The sequence below is a fragment of the Coffea arabica genome, chromosome 1e (assembly GCF_036785885.1).
Source record: "Coffea arabica cultivar ET-39 chromosome 1e, Coffea Arabica ET-39 HiFi, whole genome shotgun sequence".
NCBI lineage: Eukaryota > Viridiplantae > Streptophyta > Magnoliopsida > Gentianales > Rubiaceae > Coffea > Coffea arabica.
In genome coordinates, this window is record NC_092311.1 from 2,861,997 (window position 1) to 2,884,835 (window position 22,839).

The 22,839-nt window shown below is 36.2% G+C and overlaps 1 protein-coding gene and 1 long non-coding RNA gene across 2 annotated transcripts; both read right to left on the minus strand.

Moving 5' to 3' along the window:
- Positions 1-1,028: 1,028 nt before the first annotated feature.
- On the minus strand, positions 1,029-2,360 carry LOC113688606 (uncharacterized). The gene is made up of 3 exons (XR_003448001.2): positions 2,116-2,360; positions 1,649-1,715; positions 1,029-1,185 (listed from the first exon to the last, which is right to left on the minus strand). It is a non-coding gene; the product is annotated as an uncharacterized lncRNA (long non-coding RNA).
- A 17,635-nt stretch (positions 2,361-19,995) lies between these two features.
- LOC113699302 (UDP-glycosyltransferase 74G1-like) lies at positions 19,996-21,670 on the minus strand. Its single transcript, XM_027219567.2, has 2 exons — positions 21,027-21,670; positions 19,996-20,718 (listed from the first exon to the last, which is right to left on the minus strand). The coding sequence occupies exons 1-2, from the start codon at positions 21,657-21,659 to the stop codon at positions 19,996-19,998; spliced, it is 1,356 nt and encodes a 451-aa protein (XP_027075368.1). The 5' UTR covers positions 21,660-21,670.
- Positions 21,671-22,839: the final 1,169 nt, after the last annotated feature.

Genomic DNA, 22,839 nt, shown 5'->3' on the forward strand with positions numbered 1-22,839 from the left:
TTCTTCTGAAACTTAGAACATTCAAAGATCCATTCCAACTAGCTAGCTAGGTTACTTAGGTTTAGTAATTGATGGCGGGCTAGTTTTTTTTGGAACATGTCAAGTTATGGATCAGGAACTATAGCAAGGAAGACAAACAATAGTGGTTCAGTCACATTCTATCACTTTTTGTCCAATAGGAGTAATAATCAAGTTGTCACACTAGATAAAGAATTTACAAGTGCTGCACTTCTTTACGTTTCCCTTCTTTTTCCTGCCTACTAATGCTAACTGAAAACTGGCATAAAAAACCTATGGTATAAAACTTGCAAGGATATTATAGTACTTCAGAAAACCAGAAAGAGCTAATGATTGTGAAACTGTTTTTTTTTTTATGTTACTTCCTACATTTCTTGCATGGATTTAGTTGGACACGATGGATGTATAGCCATCCTCTTAACAAAAAGAACCAAAAGCTCCCATTCCAACCAAACCTCTAAAACCAGATGGTCCATTTTCACCATAGACTCCAAATACCCAAACCAATAGATAAAAGCCCCTAACAATATAGGCTAGTTGCTGATGCATTTTTCGTCTGGTACAAATTTTTAATGCTCCCCATGACATAATATCAAACTAGCCAACTTCACCATAAATATTTATCCATGAGATCAGCTCCAAATTTATAAGTAGGGGCCCTTAGCCAAAATATCTAAAATACACTTGACTGTGTCGCATTATTGCGTGAATTGCTCCCACGTCCTATATTAAATTAGACCTGTGCCAATCTGTCAATGTGACTATTCCCATATTAAAACCCAAACCTCTCAAAATTCCACTACCTTCCCCACTTGATACCGCACCGCACCTACTCTTCCCTTCCGGCAACACCACTTTTTCCTCTCCCATTTGGCCCATTTTCGTGTTTGTACATGTATAAACAGATGTCATACATAACCCCAAATTCTGCGAATCTTGAACTAAAAACTGAATTTCAAGTGTATCTGTATCAGAGAAAACAATTTCACTTTTAATCCAAGTTTCCCCTTTTAATCCAATCAGATAAATGATGAATAGAAGGCACTGTAAAAATCAAGCCAACGGCTGGAAAATGCTCTTGATATGGGAACTTACAGTCATAGTTAGCCCATCCAATCCTTTGGCCAGCCAAATCATAAACAACAATCTTGTCTTTCAGAACAAGGTCTGCATGAAAGGAAACAAATAATGAAGAAAAATAGGAAACAAATTCCAGTTTCATTCAGACACTTTCATGACAAAACAAGAGGACAAACCAGAAACACTGAACATGTATCTCTGCCATCACATTGAAGGCTCATACTAAATGATCAATCAGAGATGAATCCTTAACAAGGTTTCAGACATTGAAAAATCAAAGAAAATTGTAGTAGATAAAATTGTTGAAAGCCGGTTGCCCATCACATGTATGACAAAAAACTGAAAGACAAATAACAAGGATAAATCAGGAAAAATGTTCGACACAAGACAAGCGTCTAGCACACCTAGATGTGAACATTGCACCATAAGTTTGGATCTACTCTGGAGTTAATCCAAAATATAGGACCCATTTTGCTCATATAGTAATATTTCATTTTGCAATTTACAAGTCATATCTGCCCAATGGGAACTGAACCTGTCAAGGACTCACCTCCAAGAATAGTCAATCCTTGACCCTGAATTTTCCGAAAGCTGATGCACCAGACTGCTGCACCATTCTGCCAAAAACGAACTGGCAAATCAATTTTATATGTACATGTGCAGAATTCTCAACTCTTCACACGCAAGAACAAGTTTTCCAAGAACCGTTCCTTTGTGAACATCAGGGAGATGGGAGCCTATCAAATTTGCACTAAATTCCTCATTCTCAACCAAAATAATGAAAATAATCAAATTTGAAACTTTAAGGGGCCAAATGAGGTTCTTCAAAACAATTTCTGAAAACTTAGATCACAAATGAGTCAATTTTTATGCATAGAAAATATTTGACACCGAACTTGAACTGATGATCTGTAGGACCGTCATTTCACAGTCAATTAAGGACAAAATTGAAGGGGGATTCGGAGAAAGGGAGCTGATTCAAGACAAAATTGAAGGATTATTTGATTTTTACATCACCTTAGACCATCGTGTTGTCTCTCTTGTTGAAAGAGATGAAGACAAGTTTGGAGGAGTTCGTTGGTGTTCTCTGTTGTTGGAGATGAAGACAAGCTGAAGATTTGGAGAAAGTGTACTTTGTTGTTGTTGTTGTTCCAAAAGTAGAGATTTGGGAAAAGTGCTTCTTGAATTTCCCGGTGTCTATGTCATAAGGACAAGATGTCCTTCTAAATTCCTTTTCGGTCCAAGAGGGGAAAAAAATTGGTGGGAAAAAAATGGAGGGAGAATGAAAACTTTTCCTGACAAATTGATGTGGGGAAAGTAATTTTAGACAATGAAATAAATAGAAAAACTCGTTTAAAGTAGCAGCACCTTTTGAAGGATATTTGCTTGACGGGTTGTCATAAAAAGCATGGTTTTCCTAACGAAAAGGTTTCTTGTCATGAAAAATTTGTCACGAAAGAAATAATTTTTTGTAGTGTAAATGCAATTGTAACACTCAATTATATATTTTGGTTACCATTGAATATTGATTAGGTGATTGACATGTTTGCCTGTCTCATGAATTGGGGTGGAAGAACTGCCAAAAATAGGAAACTTGAACGTTACATCGTTGAACTCATCGCAGTTGTGAGTTTGTAATTTGGACTGCATCTTATTATGTGTTAAATTTTTTCAGCATCATATGTAAATTGGTATTACGAGCCAATGCACTATTACTGATCTCTTCTACACTCCTTCCAACTCGCCCATGTTATTGGTTGCAGGAAGGAATTTTAGAAATAAAAAAATTCGACAAGCTATCTAATGCCAGCTTATCTGCAAAGCTGAAAAAACTATTCAAAGTTGACAATAACAATACGGGGGTTGATCCCGTGAATTATGAGTGGGTATGCAATTAACACCTTTAACCCAAGACTTTTTTATTAGATGTTGAATATCCAAAAATGTAGAATCAGGTTACATACCTTTTCTATGTTACTTTTTTTATACCTCAATCGTTTCAGATACTTGTCCCGGAATGCATAGAAAGGTATTGGTTTGTCTACAGTTTTGATGTCTCACAGAGAGAAGTGCACCTGCTAGACCCTAATAACGATCAAGTAAAAAGCAAAGACATAAGTGTACTTAATCGACTGGTATGTTGGACTGTCATCTAAATGCATTACAAGAGAAGAAGATGAAATAGTAGTGTTTCTAATCTATTTTACATAATCTTTGGTACTATAGAAACATGCTCCGAGGTTGGTCGTGGCAACAAAGTTTGGCAAGGAAATTGACTTCTCTAGTTTCTCGTTTGCAGTTGCCGATGTCCCTCATCACTCACCAAATAAAGTGTAAATAGTTTGACTTCTCACATCATTATTGTTAGAGTTGCAAATATTTTATTACAACACATATACTCCAACTGAATAATGAGAAGACAACATGAACAGATGTGACAGTGGTGTCTTCATTATGATATTCCTAGAGTATTGGAGCGAAAGGTTGGCTGTTCGGCTTACAGAGGTATTACAATTTTCGCTTGTTTTTTTCCTAGTTTACATCTGGAATTGTGGTCTATAGTTGTTACCTTTGCTTTCGAAAATGCTTATTACGTTTAAATTGGATAGGAAAGTATTGGCAAGTATCGAGTACTGTACACAGCTCGATTGTGTACCTCAACGGAGAACTCTAAGTTTTCGGACAGCTTTGCAAACCTGGAAGTACCAAAACGGGCGCGATTGAATGTTGGTAATGCCTGAATGAAGACAAGTTAGATATGACTATAGTTGGACAAAATTGGATCTTCTCCCATTTGTACATTGTTATGTGTCTAATGTAGCTTTTGGATTGGTGTAGACTAGGTTTTGGTCCAATGAGAAGGACTATATTAACCTGATTGTATGTTATTCAATCGTTTAAATTGACAGTCATCATATGTACATAAGTGTACTTGTTGTTAAATTTGGATGACGAACACATTACAGTATGGGGTCCATACAAGACATCATAAATTGGACCGAAGGTCACCATTGGTTTCACGATTTTGAGCCAATAGCAAAGATGTTCATGTGGCCAATTGAATGCATGCTTTTTTGATAATTCGACAAATAACCATTTTTTCCAGCAGTAGGGAATGCATTACACAGAAAATTCGATATACTTTTTGATGAAACCTCTAACACGAAACCTTGTAATATAATCCACTTGCTATTTCGAAATATCCCTACGATTTGGACCAAAGACACCATTTAAATCAACTGTGTCTTAACCTTAAACAAGCATGATATTTTTTAACAACAAAGCATAAGTCCATGCCAACTACTTGTTATATCATGTAAGATTTGTGGCCAAGAGTTGTTATAAAAAAAGCAACGTCACGTTTGGACCCAAGAATAGCTTTCATAGTTCAAAGTGTATTACACAGAACACATATAAAGTTACAATACATGCATTGTTATACAACATCGACCCAAACACGTCGACTAACAAGCAAGTTTTATAAAATAATTGTTTGCATTATTATCATAGTAGAGATCGAAACATATGCAGCTAAAAATGTACACTAGTTTTTCTGTATCTTTAACAACAAAAAGCAACCTGGGATTTCATACGTACTCATTTCCGCAGCTAATATTAGTTGCTAGTTTACATCTTCTAACACTACATATTACCACTAGCCCACCTGTGTGACTGATCTCTTCTCAACAGACAACCATTACTTCATCCTCCCACCAAACACTTTGCCTAACATATTATCAAAGGAGGTTTACGCCGTTCACATGTCTTCATCTAACAATATTGGTGGCGGATCTAGTGAGTTAAGGTACCAATATTGGTACTGTAATTGTGAAAAAAGGGTTGGCTTGAAAATCGTGGAGTCACAGAAACCAACGAAGGGCTTGCTGTACTTCGTCTGTGAAACAAAAGTATGTTCTTTTTTCGCCTGGGCTCATCCAATAGGGAGGGATCATGAGTTTGTTCAGACTAACTATTACCTCACCTAATTGATAAGAAATAAGCAAAGAAAGCTCGTTCGACAATCCCGGAACAGTGCTCCATCAATCAAACACTTTCTCGTATCCTGTGCAATGCATTGAGAGTGACATTCGACAAATGAAAATATTCTTGATGATTTCGGTATCGATTGGCCTTCTGCTGCTAATAATAGCAGTTTTTCGCTGACTCTACTTTACCCAGACTTAAAGACATATGAACCGGATTTCGCTGGTAGTTTGTCGTAAATGTATGCTCATTCGCACAGTATGTGACATCCTTGTATTGTTGAATGAAGACATACCAATTTGTATTGCAAGTTTTAAGCTGAAGTATTATGATGTTAGTTACATCTGAATTCACTTGCGTTACAAAATTGTTCTGTGTTAATGACATCAGCAAACCTGTCACTATTAAGTTTATAATGAGAGATTGTATGGTTATCTTAATACACGAACTTCATATGATTAGTGGAACAACAACAACAACACACTATGATGGTCAACACCAAAGTGCATATTTAATTACAATTCGTACGTTCTTACTTACAACTTTGTTCGTTCTTAGTTACAACAATGAAAATTAATTAAGTATCTGAGACAACCCTCACTGCGTTTTACTAGAGAATTGGATAAGAAGGACATACGAATGACGGACAGAGTGTTGAAAGGTTGGATCATAAACTGACCAAGGGCATAGAGTGTTACAATGCAAAATGTTGGGCCACCATGTACTTGCAGAAGGTTTTACTAGACTTGACATAGACAACTGTTATAATTTCATCAGAAATTAATTGTCTTACATAGTCATGTCTCAAAGCAATATGTATAGATTTACCATTATAAATCTTGCTAAATGCCCTAGACATAGTTGCTTCACTATCGCAGTGCAAAGAGATGATTGACATCGATTGTGGCCACAACTCTATATCTAGCAATAAATTCCTCAACCATTCTGCCTCTTTACCTGCTGCTGCTAATGCAACAAATTCAGACTCCATAGTCGAATGAGTAATACACGTCTGTTTCTTAGAAACCCACGAGATAGCTCATCCGCCCATTTTAAAGATCCAACCAGATGTTGATTTATTACTTTTTATACTAGTTATCCAACTAGCATCACAGTAACCTTCAAGTACCAAAGGAAACTTGTTGTAATATAATCCAAAAGACTTTGTCTTTTTAAGGTAACCCAGTACTCGTCCAATTGCTCTCCAATGGTCAGTACTAGGATTATGAGTAAATCTAGAAAGTTTGCAAATAGCAAACGCAATGTCAGGTCTAGTACAATGCATAGCATACATCAAACTACCAATTGCACTAGCATAGTCTAACTGACTAATAGATCTTCCCGAATTTTCTATTAGCTTATTAGAAACATCAAATGGGGTATTAGCTTCTTTTATTCCCAAATGATTAAATTTGGATAGAATCTTGTCAATGTAATGAGATTGACATAGAGCATAACCCCCACTATGTTTCTTAATTTTAATTCCTAAGATGGTATCAACTTCTCCCATATCTTTCATTTTAAATTGGGAGGTTAAGTATTTCTTAGTTTCATTTACTCCTTGCATGTTAGTCCCCATGATTAACATATCATCCACATAGAGACATATTATTACACCATAGTCTTTGGTAAATTTAGAATAAATGCATTTATCTGCTTCATTGTGTTTAAAGCTATTTGATAAAATTACTTTATCAAATTTCTCATGCTACTGTTTTGGAACTTGCTTTAAACCATACAAGGATTTAACTAATCTGCAAACTTTCTTTTCATTTCCAGGAAGTGCAAACCCTTCAGGTTGCTCCATATTGTGAGAACCCGTAATTTGCATTTTCTAGGTTTTCGCATTTTTCATGGCTTGTTTTCTGCATTTTCGTGATTAGGAAAAATTCTAGATATTGTTAAGGAGCAGATATAGTTTTTAGATGATTTTTCTAGTATCGAATAGGTTTTGAGAAATTAAGAGCGTATACTGGACGTGGGACCCACTAGTGCGAAAAGTTCGGAAAAATTCGGCCAACTAGGTTAAGTTTTGGATACTGGAATTAATTTATCGGGTGTTAAGAGATAATTAGAGGAAGCTATTTGGATTGATGTGAGGGGGAACAAAGTGATAGACTTGCATTAAATAAGTGACAAGTGTCACCAATTGATTGGAGGAACTTGTAAGACCACTATTCATTTTCTTACCATTGACCAAATAAATAAAAAATTCACCAAAAATCCCTCATTCTTCTCTTCCTCTTGGCCGAATCTCTTAAGCAAGGAAAGAAAGAAAACCTCTTCAATTTCTTGATTCCATCTTGCTCCAAATCACTAAACCAACCATTTAAACTTGTCTTTGTTCCATAAAACCTCTTCAATTTGTGTTAGTGAGTTGATTTGTGGAGTTATTTGGAAAGTTAAGGTGACCAATTGCTCTCTCTCTCTCTCTTGTTTTTAAGGTAAGTTGTGAAGAACCACCCTCCTTCTTTAATTGATGCTTAAATCATGCTTAGTGGTAGTATGAGATGCAAGTTTATGGATTATTTCTTGATTTGTACGTGGTTGAAATGATGAAGTTTTATTATTTTTGGAGATTTTTTTGTTTTAATATAAGCATGATTGTGTGGCTATCTATGATGATTGGAAATGATATATAATGATTCTAGAAGGTGGAAAAAGTGATTAATTGCAACCAATTTCTGGTTTGGAAGAAATTTCAGAAAATTAGGGTTCTAGTGGGAGCATTCTGCCCGAATTTTTAGCTCCTAGTTAGAGGCCGAATTGGCCTTGGCTTAAAACATGAAAGTTGTAGGGAATGACAGTTTAGAGGTGCCTACAAAATTTCAGATCAATCGGATTAGTGTAGAATGAGATAAGTCGAAATTACTATTGCTGTTCTGGTTTTACCCAAATGTAAGACTTGCGCCTGTAATTGGTTGTTTTGGCTGGAATTGCTTCCGAATTGGTTGTTTAGGTCTTCTGATGAAATGTATCCCTGTTTCTTAGCTTTCAGATGATTTTGGAATTTCTGGATTTGGACTTGGAGAACCTGAGTTATGATGTTTCCGCTAGAATGCGTTTTGTGAATCTATTTTTGTGATCCTGGTATAGTATCTTGCATTTTTGACCTGGTTACACTCGTAACTGGGTTGAGTGACCTTCTGTAATATTGTAGCCCTATTTCTTAGCTTCGAAACGGTGGGTCTTGTACCTTCATCCGACCATCGTAGCGCCATTGGTGCCATTACCGCAAAATGACGTCAAAAACTATTTTTTCAGGGTTAAAGCTAGTTCCATTTCCGAATTTTCTGGTTTCCTCTCTTGCTTGTGTATGTGTAGGGAACCCTGTTTTGGTAGTATGTAGAATTGGTTTATGACTTGTAATAAAGTCTTATTGTGTTTATTTGAATAGTTTAGGGCTTGCCTTTCATATCCGGTCAATTCCTAGCTAAATTTTGTACTTGAATGCCATTAAGCCTAGTGAACGGCTTTTGGGAATGAGATTATTTTTGTACGAAATGTTGGGACTTCTTTGAGGAAATAATGAAGCCATGATGACTGGAAAATAGGTAAACACAAGGGTTATGCTGCCGAAATTTTACTTGAAGGCTAGTTGGATTTATATGTGAATTTAGCGAAGGGCTTTTGGGTTGTTTGAGCCTAAGTCTTCATGTTACCTTTTCGTTTCCAAAAATCATGTTTTGCACCCTTGCTTTAGAAATTATTTGGCTAGGCATACGACTGGTAGTCGAGCCTCACATGTGCATTCTGTATACTTGATTTTGAAAGTGGAACCTTCAATTGTTTTCTTTGGATTATCTTAGGGTTTCTTGGTGATTAAAGCTCTCTTTTGGGAGGTATCTGTACTGACCCTGGTGAGTGTTCCACTACCTGCTACCCGTTATGTGAAATATCTGAATATCTGAAATACTTGATTTATGACTGTTGGAGTCAAATACTGTTTTGATAAAAGGGAGGCGAGGGTGTACTTTATCACACTCGTTCTCTAGTCTGTTCATATGACAATTTTGAGCGCGTATCTAAATCTGCTATCTGTATCTGTATCTGTTATCTGTATCTGGATCTGTATCTGTTCTGATGTCGTTTGGAAGCCTGTGTCCAACGACCTTTCTGTGACCTCTGAGCTCAACACCTGTGGCCAGCTACTCGAGTCGGGCCGGCAAGGGCTTGGTCGATTAGATAACGAACCACGGTAGTCTGTTTTGGGATCTTTGGGTATTGAGACCCTTGATTCCGGGTATACTCGAGTATTACCATTTCTGATCTGATTGGATTTCGGGCCCGGTGGGGTATGTGAGGTGGAAGGAATCGAAGAAAGTGGAGTCTACGGTATTGGTTACTCCTTTAGCGTTGACGGAGTGTCAACTATTATTTCGATCAAGCTTCGATGATGCTAATGGGAATTTGGCTCCTGAGAGCCACCTGTATCGTTCTGATTTGAATCATTGGTTCCTTTACTTTACATCTGTCATGTGTACCTGATTTGTTAAATGTGAAATGCCATGATTTTTCTGCTATATGTTTGGTACCTCATTGAGCGAAAACTCACCCCTTTCTGTTCGTTTTTGTTTTCCTTACAGGAAAATAAATACTTTTGGACTGGATTTGACAATTACCTGCCAAATTGAGCTAGTTGAACATATCTTTTGTATAGCTCATGTATTGAAACCCTAAATGTACTTTTGGGACCGTTTCCCTTTTTACTTGGCAAACCAGACATGTATCCACTTTTGAATACTTTTGTATGCCACTTTGGCTTGTAAATGCTAAGTTTCAAGATGTGAATGTTTGCTTGATATTTGGTTGGGTTCTGACGGGTCGGTTACTATTCATAGCCGACTTCGGTTTCATTTTTTTTATTTTGACATTTTGATTTGTTTACCGCGTTGGTAAGTTCCGGAATGTATTAGCTCGCTCTATCCCGAACCGTTAGTCCTGGCGAGAGTTGGGCAGGCAGTTCGCTAACCCCTTTGGTTCGCCTTAGGGGAAGGTGGGGCTGTCACACATATACACTTCCTCGTCCAGATCTCCATTTAAGAATGCTGTTTTAACATCCATTTGATGAATGTATAAATCATATATGGATGCTAAAGCAAACAATACTCTTATAGAAGTAATTCTTGCAACAGGAGCATAAGTGTCAAAGTAAGCAATTCCTTCCTTTTGTTTAAAACCTTTTGCAACAAGTCTTGCTTTGAAGGTTAGTAGCGAACCATCAGTGTTACGTTTTCTTGTAAATATCCACTTACATTCTATAGGTTTACAACCAGGAGGTAAATCACATAACACCCATGTACCATTTGACATAAGAGAATCCATCTCATCATTAATTGCTTCTTTCCAAAAAGCTGAGTCCTTTGAAGCTAATGTTTCTTTATAAGTTTTAGGATCCTCTTCCAAATGTAAAAGTATAGGTATTTTATTGAATACACCATTCCTACTACCTTCAACTAAAAAGACTAATGACTGTGAATAAATAAAATTTCGATCCAAATTCTTCTCTTTTTGTGCTCTCTTACTCCTTCTAAGTTCACTAGGAGTTTCAACTATTTTCCTTTTATTATCATTTGTAGAAGTATTAGGATCCATAGCCGTGTTTTGTGGTAATATAGAATCTGGTTTAGAAGTTGAATCACTTAGAAAGCTTGTTTCTAAAAACTCAACATCTCTAGACTCCATTATTGTATTTGAGTCTAAATCTAATAATCTATATGCTTTAGAATTTTCAGCATATCCCACAAAAACACTTTTTAAGCCTCTTGGTCCTAATTTTGTTCTTTTAGGATCAGGAACCTTATAATAGGCTATACAACCCCACACCTTCAAATAATTTAAATTAGGTTTTCTTCCTTTCTATAGTTCATATGGCGAAACCTTTATCTTCTTTGAAGGTATTCGATTATGTATATGACAAGCGGTTAATAAAACCTCTCCCCAAAGGTTAAATGGTAATCTAGCATGCATAAGCATAGCATTTACCATATCAACCAATGTTCTATTTTTCCTTTCGGCTAAACCATTTTGTTGAGGGGTGTATGGCGCACTTGTTTGATGGATCAAACCATTTTCTTCACAAAAAATAGAAAATTCATTTGGAAAATATTCGCCTCCTCGATCACTTCGTAGGATTTTAATTTTCCTTTCCAACTGATTTTCAACCAAAGTTTTAAACAATTTAAACATATCAAATGCCTGATCTTTTGTTCTCAGTAAATAAACATATGTAAATCTAGAATGATCATCTATAAAAGTTATGAAATATCTATTTCCACCCCTTGTTAAATGACCATTCAATTCACATATATCAAAATGTATAATTTCAAGCAATTTAGAAGTTCTTTCATTTTTTGGAAAAGGTTTCTTAGTCATTTTTGCTTGTAGACATGTTTCACATTTTCCAAAATTGTCGTTTGTGCAAGATATTAATCCATGTTTTGACATGAACTTGATTGATCTAAAATTAACATGTGACAAACGAGCATGCCATAAATCAATGGAAGACTCAATCAAATAAGCATAAATATTAATAACTTTATTGATACTTAGTTTGTACATGCCATTACATGAATATCCTTGGCCAACAAATACATTATTTTTGGATAGAATTATTTTCCTGCCTCTATGACAGCCTTCAATCCCTTGTTGCATAGTGCACTTGCGGAAACCAGATTCTTCCTTATGTCGGGAACATGATAAACATTGGTCAGAACCAACGTTTTGCCATAGGTAAACTCCAATTCAACCGTCCCCTTTCCAAACACATCAGATGTGTTATGATTTCCCATTAACACAATTTGATTTGGGGCAGCAACTTGATAATCTTTGAATAGATTCTTGTCATTGCATACATGAACAGTAGCACCCGAATCATACCACCAATCATTAGATTGGCAATTTGTCAAGTTACATTCAGTTACTACATTGATGGAAAGTCCACCAATCATAGCAACAATTTCAGCACTGTTGGGAAGAGAATCTTCAACAACATTTGCCTTCTTTTGTCCAGCATTTGCCTCTGTCTTCAATTTCTTGTAGAACCTGCATTCTTTCTTAAAATGCCCTTTCTTTCCACAGAAAAAACATGACTTGTCTTTCTTATTATTCGCAGAATTTCCAGAAGACATATCTCCATGTTTTCTCTTATTACCGGACTTGTTTCCGCTTTTTCCATATTTTTTAGTACCGCTAGACTCAATATTATTCACCTTAGTACCAGATTCCAAAGCAAATTTATTCTCCCGAATACGAGTTTCCTCTTCAATTCGGATATGCTTTGTAAGTTGGTCTATGGTGAAAGTTTCAGGAGTGTGCAGTAGTTTCTTCCTATAATCATTCCAAGTGGATGGTAATTTTACAATCATAGCACCCACTTGAAGTTGATCCGACACTTCAATACTTAAATCCTTTAGTCTAGACACTAACATAAGTAATTCATCCACTTGATTCATCACAGACTTGTTATCTAACATTTGAAACTCAAAGAATTTCATAGTCAAAAATCTATCTGTACCTTGTTTCTCAGACATGTATTTGTTCTCCAAAGCCTTCCAAATTTCCTGTGGTGATTTACGTGAACGAAACAGATCATATAAGCGGTCTGACAAGGCGTTTAAGATGAAGCCCCTACAGCGAACTTCGTCTTTCTCACGTTTCTTGCAACTTGCCTTGATCTCATCAGACTCGCCATCAGATGGTTCAGGGATTTTTGGCAGATTATCAGCCAACAGATATGCAACGCCCAATTCCATGAGAAGAAACAACAACTTGTCTTTCCAGCGGGTGAAATTGGTGCTATCAAACCGATCCAACTTGATCATATCAGACTTGAAAAATTTGTTCAGAAGATTATCCGAACTGGTGCCCTCCATGTTGACCAAATTTCCTTAAGATTGTTAGGAAAACAGTAATAACTACAACAACAAAATACGACTTTGACGTGAAAATTCACTTTCCTTAGGGAAATTTGCCCCCACTATTCTACTACCGGGTTTGCAGCAATTCCTTTAGGAATAACAAAGCCAATCAGAATTTCCACACAGTAGTATGCAGAAACTCTCCCAAGACGATTTAGAGAATATTGTTTTGAACGAAAATAGAAGAAGAATAAAAATTAAAAGTAAAGTGAGGCCTCTGTTATCTGGACGCTATTATTTATAGCGTTTAGATGCCCCAAAAGAAATGTCATGTCTTTTGGATGCGTATTTCTTCATGAATAGGTACCATTCCAAACGAATGGACACGTAAACGGTTGTATGTGTTGTATCATCAGATGCAACCCCTAACGAAAACCGTTTAGTTAGGAAGAAATATTAAAACGAAATTAATTAAAATTAATTTCAGTTCTTAAGATCCAAGTGCCCAAGTGCCAATCTTTTGACCATTAAATTTATATTTTAATTTAATAGTCAACATGACAAATGCATGTGAAATTTTGAAGTTTCCCTCCAAAATTTCCTATTATCCAAATTGATTTGAATAGGTGTGCACTTGATTATAAACTTCTTCTATTCTTCATGTCTTTTCGATGTGGGATTCATCACTAACTACTTCCAACAGTATCTAATAGGGTGTGGGCCTTTAATATGTAGAAACTTAAGGGCTCCTATTTCTATGATGGGCTGAAATAGGGTTCCAAAAAGTAACAGGAATGTTACCTATAAATAGGGTTATGATCCTCAGGTCACACGAATTATTCTTTTGTCGTATTTTCTAGTACCACAAAATATAGTTCTTCCCTAATATCCTATCATCAGGAAAGATTCCAAAGAGATACTAAAGGGCTCTCTCAAGAATCGGTGAATACGTGTTGACCTGGAAGGCCACCCCAATACCTTTGGAGATTCATATATCAGTTTGTCGATATGAATCCAGGTACGCTTCTGCAATTTTTTCTATTAATTTATTTCTTAATAATCGCCATATTGATTTTGGGTTTAATAGGTGATGATTTTCACCAAAAGTTAAATATAAATAACCACCCTAACAATGTCCACTTCACTCTCCTCTAGAGGAAGTTTCATAAGCCCTTTGTGGACATGGTAGTAGATGTTATTGACAGCACAAGATTGAGTGAAGAACACACCCGCACGTACTCCAAGATCCTTGGCTACATCTAGACACCAAGGCAAGAGTGAATCATAAATGATACAATCAACAGGACAGCCCAAATCCTGAAGCTTCAAGATTAGCTCAGTCAAAGTTTCTGAGCCAACCTTTCGAAATTTAGGAAAGTATATTTCCGGTACAATTCCATTTGCTCCCTCATCATATCCATCACATATGGTTTTCACTGAGATAGAACCTGAGCCTTCATTGAGTGTTTTAAACAAGAAATTGGTTGTAGCGAGGGTGATTTTGGTGCCCTCATGTTGCAAACGCTCAGCAAATTAGAGCATTGGGTTTATGTGACTTTGGATGGGGAATGGCAATATCATGCAATGAGCTCTGTAAGTTTCCATAATTGCTATGACCAAGAGACTATTGAGTATGGACTGCTTTGTGAGCTCGCGGGGTTGTACTTGTACCTTGTATGAGTGGATCAAGAAAATGTAAAGAAAACAAAAGAAAACACAACTGGTAAGTGGTATTGTCCATCGCTATGGGGCCAACGGAGTGTTGGTTAGGTTTGTTCACCAAAAACAAAACTCTAAATTATTTGGAAAATTTAATAGAACAACACTGTCTAATTCATTTTGTAATGCTGTTGCATGTGAGATGTAATGGTGATTAAAAAAAGTAAAATTATTGGAGCAAAATTAAACTTTTCATTTACTGATCAACTATGAAAGCTTCACAAAGGAGGGAGAATCCTTGTATCTACATTCACTACATTATTCTATACATTTTACTTGTCAAAAAAAGATTAGTGAGAAAAACAAAGCGAGTAGTACTTATCAAAGAAAACAGCTATGTTCTATGCCCAACTCTATTGCCAGTTCCCAGTTCTGTTTAGTGTGTGGAATCTTACTCCAAGAAGCATCAACTAGCTGCATGACGTTAATCACAGCAGCAACCACACCCAGAATAGATGGTCTCAAATGCTGGAAAGGACACTTGTTTCTTGCCTGCCAAATAAAGTAGACCGCCATAGCAATTAGCAAAAGCAAGCCTTTTACCTCTATGGTCAAAGCAGTTTGTGCTGCAGTGTCTACACCGCCACTAAACCTCCTCTGACCAAGTAATTGCGCCTCTAAATAGTAAACAAAGATTCTGGACCTTATCTCACACTGCTCTAGTAAACTTGCAATAAAAAATAAATGACTTTGAGATTCTTCTTGGTGCTGACACAGCTCACACTTGGGTGATATATTCAAAATAGGGAGAGCTGCACCAATCGTCCGCACATATCACTGATGTGAAAATTTAGTCTCTCAAGACGAAAATGATCAGTTTTAATTTCTAACAAACGAAAAATGATCACATTTGGTCTCTTTTCACTTTTCCGAGTAAAATTTGGCCGGAATTCATTCAGTACACATGCCATGCCCAATTTTTAAAGGATAAAAGTGACAAACCACCTCACTATTGACCAGAAATGTGAGAGACTAGACTAGGTGCAAAGCTTTAGTTAAACATTCAGAAAAAAACACAAAAACTAACCCAACATTACCTATGATTCATCTCAACATAAAACAAACCCGAATTGCAAACTCCCAGATGATTGAAATTCATCTGAAGGAAATTGGTGATTGAAGTCTTGTAAGAGAAAAGCTAACGGAGCTAATGAATGAAGAAGATAACACCAGAATTCCAGATTACGGTATGTATATTTTAATCCTAAATGAAAGAATTTTAGGATTGATGAAAAGATGCATTAATACTTTGAAAAGTTGCAATAATCAGGATCAGGGTAGAGACATATTTAGCTAGAAGAAGGATTTGTGATGTCTTTGAAATAGTAGATACATATTTGGCCAGAAGTTATGTGCTTGATGCATTTCTTGCAAAGAACAATCCTTCAAAAGCTGTCTAGGGGGTTGAAGGCATTGTTTGGGATTACTATAATCGATCCAAAGGCCACAGCCATGGCAGTCAGACAAATTTGGAAAGTCCCGGGTTTTCTTATCATTCCAGGGCAAATGAACTAGGACAAAATTCTGATGTAATGGAGTATGTTTGGGTTTTGGAATGGCAAGGAGGAATTTTTGGGAGGGGAAGTGGGTAGGGGTCAAGGGAAGTGGTGGAGGAACAGACTTTGACATTTTGGGTACAATTTTGGTGCTAAATTGGCAATGGATTTGCCTGGGATTTGTTGTAGTGCGGTGGGGGAGGATGTTTCATTTTGGTGGCATGCATGCTGTGGTGTCAAGGGAATGATGTTGGCCACGGGGCACAGCGTTTTGTGGAAGGGGTTTTTGATGGTCTGAGAAATGACAGCGGTGGATAAATTTGAACGGCAAGGACTTTATACTAGTACTAGTACCAGTACATGCTTTTTAATCCGAGAATGATTTTGGTAAATCACTTATTTTCTTGAGCACATTGGTGAGATTTATTAAGATTTAAGGCCAATGATATACTGTTTGAATTGCTAGGTATTAAGATTTTGGGTTGAGATCAATTGCAAATAATGGTGGGTTAGTTTTTGTGCTTTTTGATGAATGTTTAACTAAAATTTTGCACGTTTAGTCCCTCACATAATTGGTCAACGGGGGTTTGCCACTTTTATCGTTTAAAAATTGGGCATGGCATGTGAACTCAGTGAGTTCCGGCCAAAATTTGCTCGAAAAAGTGAAAAGGGATCAAAGATGATCATTTTTTGTTTGTTAGAAACTAAAATTAATTATTTTTATTTTTAGGGACTAAATTTTCAGATCTGTATTATGTGAGGAACAATTGGTACCGTTCTCCCTTCAAAATACCCTATTTCCTTAATCTATCTTTAGTAGTCAGCCGTTGCCTCAATAGTAATCACAACACGAAGGCCCAAGCTACCTACTCCATTGCGCTTTCACACCGGAAGGTGATTTTTTTTTCACAGTTGACCTGACAGAAAGACCCTGATGAATACCCAGTCCATAGCACATGATCATCTATGTGTAGTTGACTCAAGAAAGTACTTGGAGTTGCAGCCTGAAATTCCTTCACCTCACCAGTCAGAAACTCTTCTTCCACTGGGCCAACTCCAGCTTCCATCATGTATAAGATCCACCACTTTAGGCATATTATTAATTCCTAGAAACGTGCTTAATCATAATGTAATAAAAAAGGAATTTAAAATAATTTACTATCTGAAAACACCAACTTTGCTCTTGAATTTTTCTTTTTTCTTTTTCCCTTCTTCTAGAATATAGTATAAATTAAAAAAATAGGAACGTTGCATTTGCCTGACACATAGCTGTAGGGAATCGCACGAGCATGCACAGCGAAAAAATTAAAATTTTTGATCCCTTAATAGATCGTCTTTCGATTAAGTTCACATGACATAGAGTTTGTTTCACAAGATTATTTCAACCCATGAAAATCGTCTTAAAGAGATGGAGTTTGAAGCATAGGACGGCAAAGAGATCTATGTAACCGCACATGGGTCTAGCCTCTAATGGTAATCAACATAAACTTCCTTAGTTAGAACCTCCTAGATTGAATCAACTTTGCTAGATTAGTGCTAACTACTGCCAAAACACATCACATAAATTTGACAAGATAAACCCTAGTTTTTTAATATGAAAAGTCCACCCAACTGAGAGAAATAAGAGACGTGAATTTTTTCTTATTTTCTTGGACGAACTTTGAGTATTTTCCTTTCAATATTTTTCTAAAAAATCTCAGGTAATTTGTGTGTTGCTTAGTCTTGCTACCAAAAACTTAATAAATATTTATAGACAAATAAGCTAACCAGAAACCTAAAATTAATTTTCAATAGGAATTAGTTTGCTTATTCTAATACAACTCTTATATTTGGAAGATTTAAAATTATTTGTAGCATAAGTCTCTCATGTTTTGAAATAAATATAATGTTTTATCTTTCCTCAAGCATCTACCCTGCTGCTTGATAGATACCAAAGAAAATTGGTCGGAAGGGCATGCTAGGAGCATTAGTTTTTTTCTTTTTGGTAAAGAAAAATTCGGGTGTTTTCAATTCAAGTCATCATTACAGGAAAGGACATTACTTAGAACAAGCATACATTCTTACCAATTTAGCCAACATGAGTTGGTTGCTAGAAACATTAATTAATGAAGAGAATGTAAAATCAAGCTTTTGTCCCAAAAATAAAAAAAAAATAAAATAAGTTTATTATTCTCCAGATCCGTTGTATCAATTGATTGCATTTGTGTCATATTTGGATGTACTTACCATCATTAGTGCAGATACTGGAATAAAATTACCATTTTTATCAAAAAAGAAAAAAGAAGTCGTGCGTATTAATTTGTGGTCGGAATGTATATAATTTGATCGTGTACATTTATGAATACAAATTTTAAAACATTAGTACTTCTGTCCTTTACAATGAGTCGATTAACCATAAGCTCTTTTTATTAATTAATCATAGGCTGGCAGTCCATTTCCCAACTCCTCCTAACGACTCAAAAAGTAAAAACTAAAAAGTCAAAAGGACATTCATAATAGAAAAATTGAAGCACGGCTCTTCTGATTTGAAAGAGATTTTGCGGAGGAAAGTCGATGATTAAATGAACAATTTCTGAACAGTTTGATCAAAGAACCATCTTCCTTTCAGCAGCCTTGCACAAACTACTTCTTCAGGAAGTAGTTTGTTTGCATGGAGCTACTCAAATAGGAACAATCGCAATGCCAGTTCCTTACACACTATATCCTTCAAATGATTATATCAGAATTTAAACGAAGCATGACTGCAGAACAATGAACGAGTTTCCCAATCGAGATCTAGCTTTTAGATTTAGGAAATGCACAAATAAAGCTAAAGCACTAGCAACTGCAGGGTGTAAAAAGCGAGCATCCACCAAAAATAACGCAAAGGTATCAATGATGTCCCGATCCCAGTAGTATCCGAAACCAATCACACGTTCATATACATAGTCACGAAGGTGAAGGTACTGAAAGGATGGCCCTGGATTCCAGCCTGAGCTCTCAAATAAATAAGTGTTTATACGCCCCGTTTGCAAGCTGACAAATATGGTTGTAGCCTTGGGTATCTGGAAAAACCAAAAAATAAGCAGATCATAAACATGAAAGCAAAAGCTTCATTTAAGATGGGCATGGTTTTCTACAATCATAGTGGTGATTAAATAATTGTGATAATAAAGTACAAACTCATGATGGGCATGGTTCAATTTTAAATCGAAGGGATGAGATTAAATTTGGAACACAAATTCAATGGAAGGACAAAATTTGTTATATATGTATGCTATTTTAGTGTCTATATTTATTATTTATTTTTTAAGAGTGTTTCTTGAATTTAGGGTTAATTATTTTTATCTTTTGACCATTTTAACTAAACTTCCTAGTATTCTTTTTTGTCTTTGGTTCCCTTTTCCTTATTCTCATTTCAGCAATAAAAGAACCAGGCAACAAGCGTAAGGAGATACAATTTTTTTTATTTTTTTTTTTGCAAATTGAAAGTCTGAAATCCGAAATCTATTACTTATAATTTCTCCTCTTCTACCACCTAATCCATTCGTTCTTCCAACACAACTAGGTACTTTGTTACCCATATGTCAAAATACAATTTATATAACTAAATGATACTCTAGCTGATTGCAAACACTTTTATTAATATTGATTCAATTTGTGTACACGGACAACATGTGCTAGACATCAAGGCATCAGGAATTCCATATTTCCACAACAATTGCTGGGTGACAATTGACAAATACCTGCTAGTCTTTTGATTATTTATGAAGAAGACAAATCAATTCCTACAACAACCCCCCCCCCCCTCCAAAAACCAAAAAAAAAAAAAAAAGGACAAAATAAACTCTTTTATCTCTTCATGATTGAATCAATTTGGATACGAAGTCTTTAGTGTTTTCATCTGAACTTCCCCCTTCTTCAAGAGCCTGTCTTGCCAAATCCTTCCACTTTTTTGCATTTTTCCTAATCTCTTGTCCTATCTCCCCCTCCATCACTATGCTTATGCATTGACCAATGACATCTCTTCTAACAATTCCATTTTCATCTGGCTGAGCCTTGATTCCCATTTTCCAAATGTCATTTACAAACTTGGCATTTGTGCTTTGATCTGTCCATTGTGGCATTGCTATCATCGGGACTCCCAAACTTAAGGCCTCCAATGTTGAATTCCACCCACAATGTGTTATAAAGCAGCCTATAGATTTGTGGGCTAAAACGTCAAGCTGAGGACCCCATGAGATTATTAGTCCTTTGCCAAATGTTTCTTTAACAAAGTCTTTTGGCAGCTTCTTTGACTCTGATTCTCTAACCACCCAGAGAAAATGATAGCTGCTAGCTCTCAAGCCCCATGCTAATTCTTCCATCTGCTTAACTTCAAGTTTTGCCAAACTTCCAAATGATACATAAACAACTGAATTGATTGACCTTTCATTTAGCCATGACATGCAAGCATTAGTCATTGGCTTAAAAAGATTGAGACCATATTGCTTGTCATCTTCAAGGCGCTTTTCTAAGTACATGGATGGAATAGTTGGTCCAATTGTCTTTACCGGTAGGATTTTTGCCATCCAGTGAATCACCTAAGCAATATGTAATACAAAACCAATAAAATTCATAGTAGTAGACAAAATGCCACTTTTTCAGTTTTTAGTTAACAAACACCTAACTGGCATGGTCATTCAGGACTTAGGTTCCCGACTGTAATATGTGTAGGTATTATTAGATTTATTGGCCGGAGGGAATCTTGATCTAGTGCTTAAAATTCAGCTCTCAAAAATTAGAAATCTTAAATTCAAATTCTCCCTCTCCCTCCCGGGCTTCTTAAATCTAATAATTTCCCTATTAAAATAAGAAAATAAAAAAAAAAGACGTATTGAAGTACGCTTACCTCTTCCTCCAACCCGTAAAATGTGTTGAAAAAGATCCAGTCAGCTTCTTCAAAATTTTCGATTTGGTCATGTACAAACATCTGTGTACTTGCTGGATATAGACCAGGATTAGACACAAAAGAGGGCAGATCTGAAGCTAATAATGGTGGCAAACCGGGAATGTCCACTCCACTCTCCTCTAGAGGAAGCTTCAAAAGTCCTTTGTGGACATGGTTGTAGATGTTATTGACAGCACAGGATTGAGTGAAGAACACACCCGCACGTACGCCAAGATCCTTGGCTACATCTAGACACCAAGGCAAGAATGCATCATAAATGATACAATCAACAGGACGGCCCGAATCTTGAAGCTTCAAGACTAGCTCAGTCAGAGTTTCTGAGCCAACCTTTTGAAACCTAGGAAAGTATATTTCCATTGCAATTCCATTTGCTCCCTCATCATATCCATCAGAGATGGTCTCCACTGAGATAGAAGCTGAGACTTCACCCACGGTTTCAAACAAGAACTTGGTTGTAGCAAACGTGACTTTGACGCCCTCATGTTGCAGACGCTTAGCAAATTGGAGCATTGGGTTTATGTGACCTTGGACGGGATATGGCAATATCAGGCAATGAGCTCTGTGAGTTTCCATCAATTGCTATAACCAAGAAATTTGAGTATGCAATGTTTGGGGTTCCACAACCTTTGCATAGCACTTGTAGCAGAAAACAGGACATTAGAATTTAATATAGCGCAGTAGGCGGTGCTGTCCATCGCTATGGACCAATGGAAAGTTGGAATATTTTAGATTATTTTCATTGAACATTGTTTGGAAAAGTTTTTATAATAATATTATAGTATTTTTTTTGAAATGCAAGATATATTATACTTAAAATTGGTTGAAAAATTAAAAGATTTTAAAAAATGTGTTTATAATACAACATAAAGAAAATTTTCAAATAATTTACTATTCAAACACACTAGTAAAAACCTTTTGGAGCGGTTGCTTCCTTGCCGCTATTTCAGAGAACAATGGCTATTTTTATAAATTACAATCTTCAAATTAGCTAACATCTAATAGCTATTGATTGGATCAGGTTGGATTCTTCTCAATCGGTACTAACACAACAAATGTCGACATTTAATAAGAAATCAACGTTGATCTTCTCCTTTTATCAATCTAATCAGAGGTAAAGAATTCCAACCACGTCTCACTACAACAAAAATGGCCTTTAGAGGCATTTAAAAGTGTCAGTATAGATAATCTAACCTGACATTTTATCTATCCTCACACCTAGGGCGAGTGTTGTCCCTTCCAATGTGGGGATAGCCTCAAATCTTTAGCAACATTCAAACGTGTCCGGAAAACCATGCTGCTATAGCATTCCCTCTGCCAACAAAAACTTTTTTTTGTGATAATCGAAAGTGTCCGTATAGCATTAGAACATCAGTAGCGGATCAGTAGTATATCCAATTTATGAAGGCATCTTTAGTTGTCTTAATATATGACTTTAAGGACACGTAGCCATGTGAATTTACACTGCTTTGGACGACATGCCCATTTGTCATTAGTGTTTTTCGAAGCTAAGCTATGCTGACACTTTTAATTGCCAGGAGTTTTTTCCCTGTTTTTTTTTATATGGAAGCAACCTGCAATTAGTCCTCCCTGCTGTACATTCCATCAACCAAAATCCTAAGGGACTTGTAAAATTATCTCAAAGAGCAGAATGCATATAGCAATTTAAAAGAAGAAGTCGATACTCAAATATAATTCATTGAATTAAAAGTCGATAACAAGTACAAACATAGCAATTACTAAAATCGCAAACAAG

What these genes read in the sequence shown, in the direction of transcription:
- LOC113699302 (XM_027219567.2), bottom strand. Translation starts at nt 21,659, where the DNA reads ATGGAAACTCACAGAGCTCATTGCCTGATATTGCCATATCCCGTCCAA. An exon ending in TTTACGGGTTGGAGGAAGAG is followed by an intron (nt 20,719 to 21,026) that starts GTAAGCGTACTT and finishes CATATTGCTTAG; the next exon opens with GTGATTCACTGGATGGCAAA.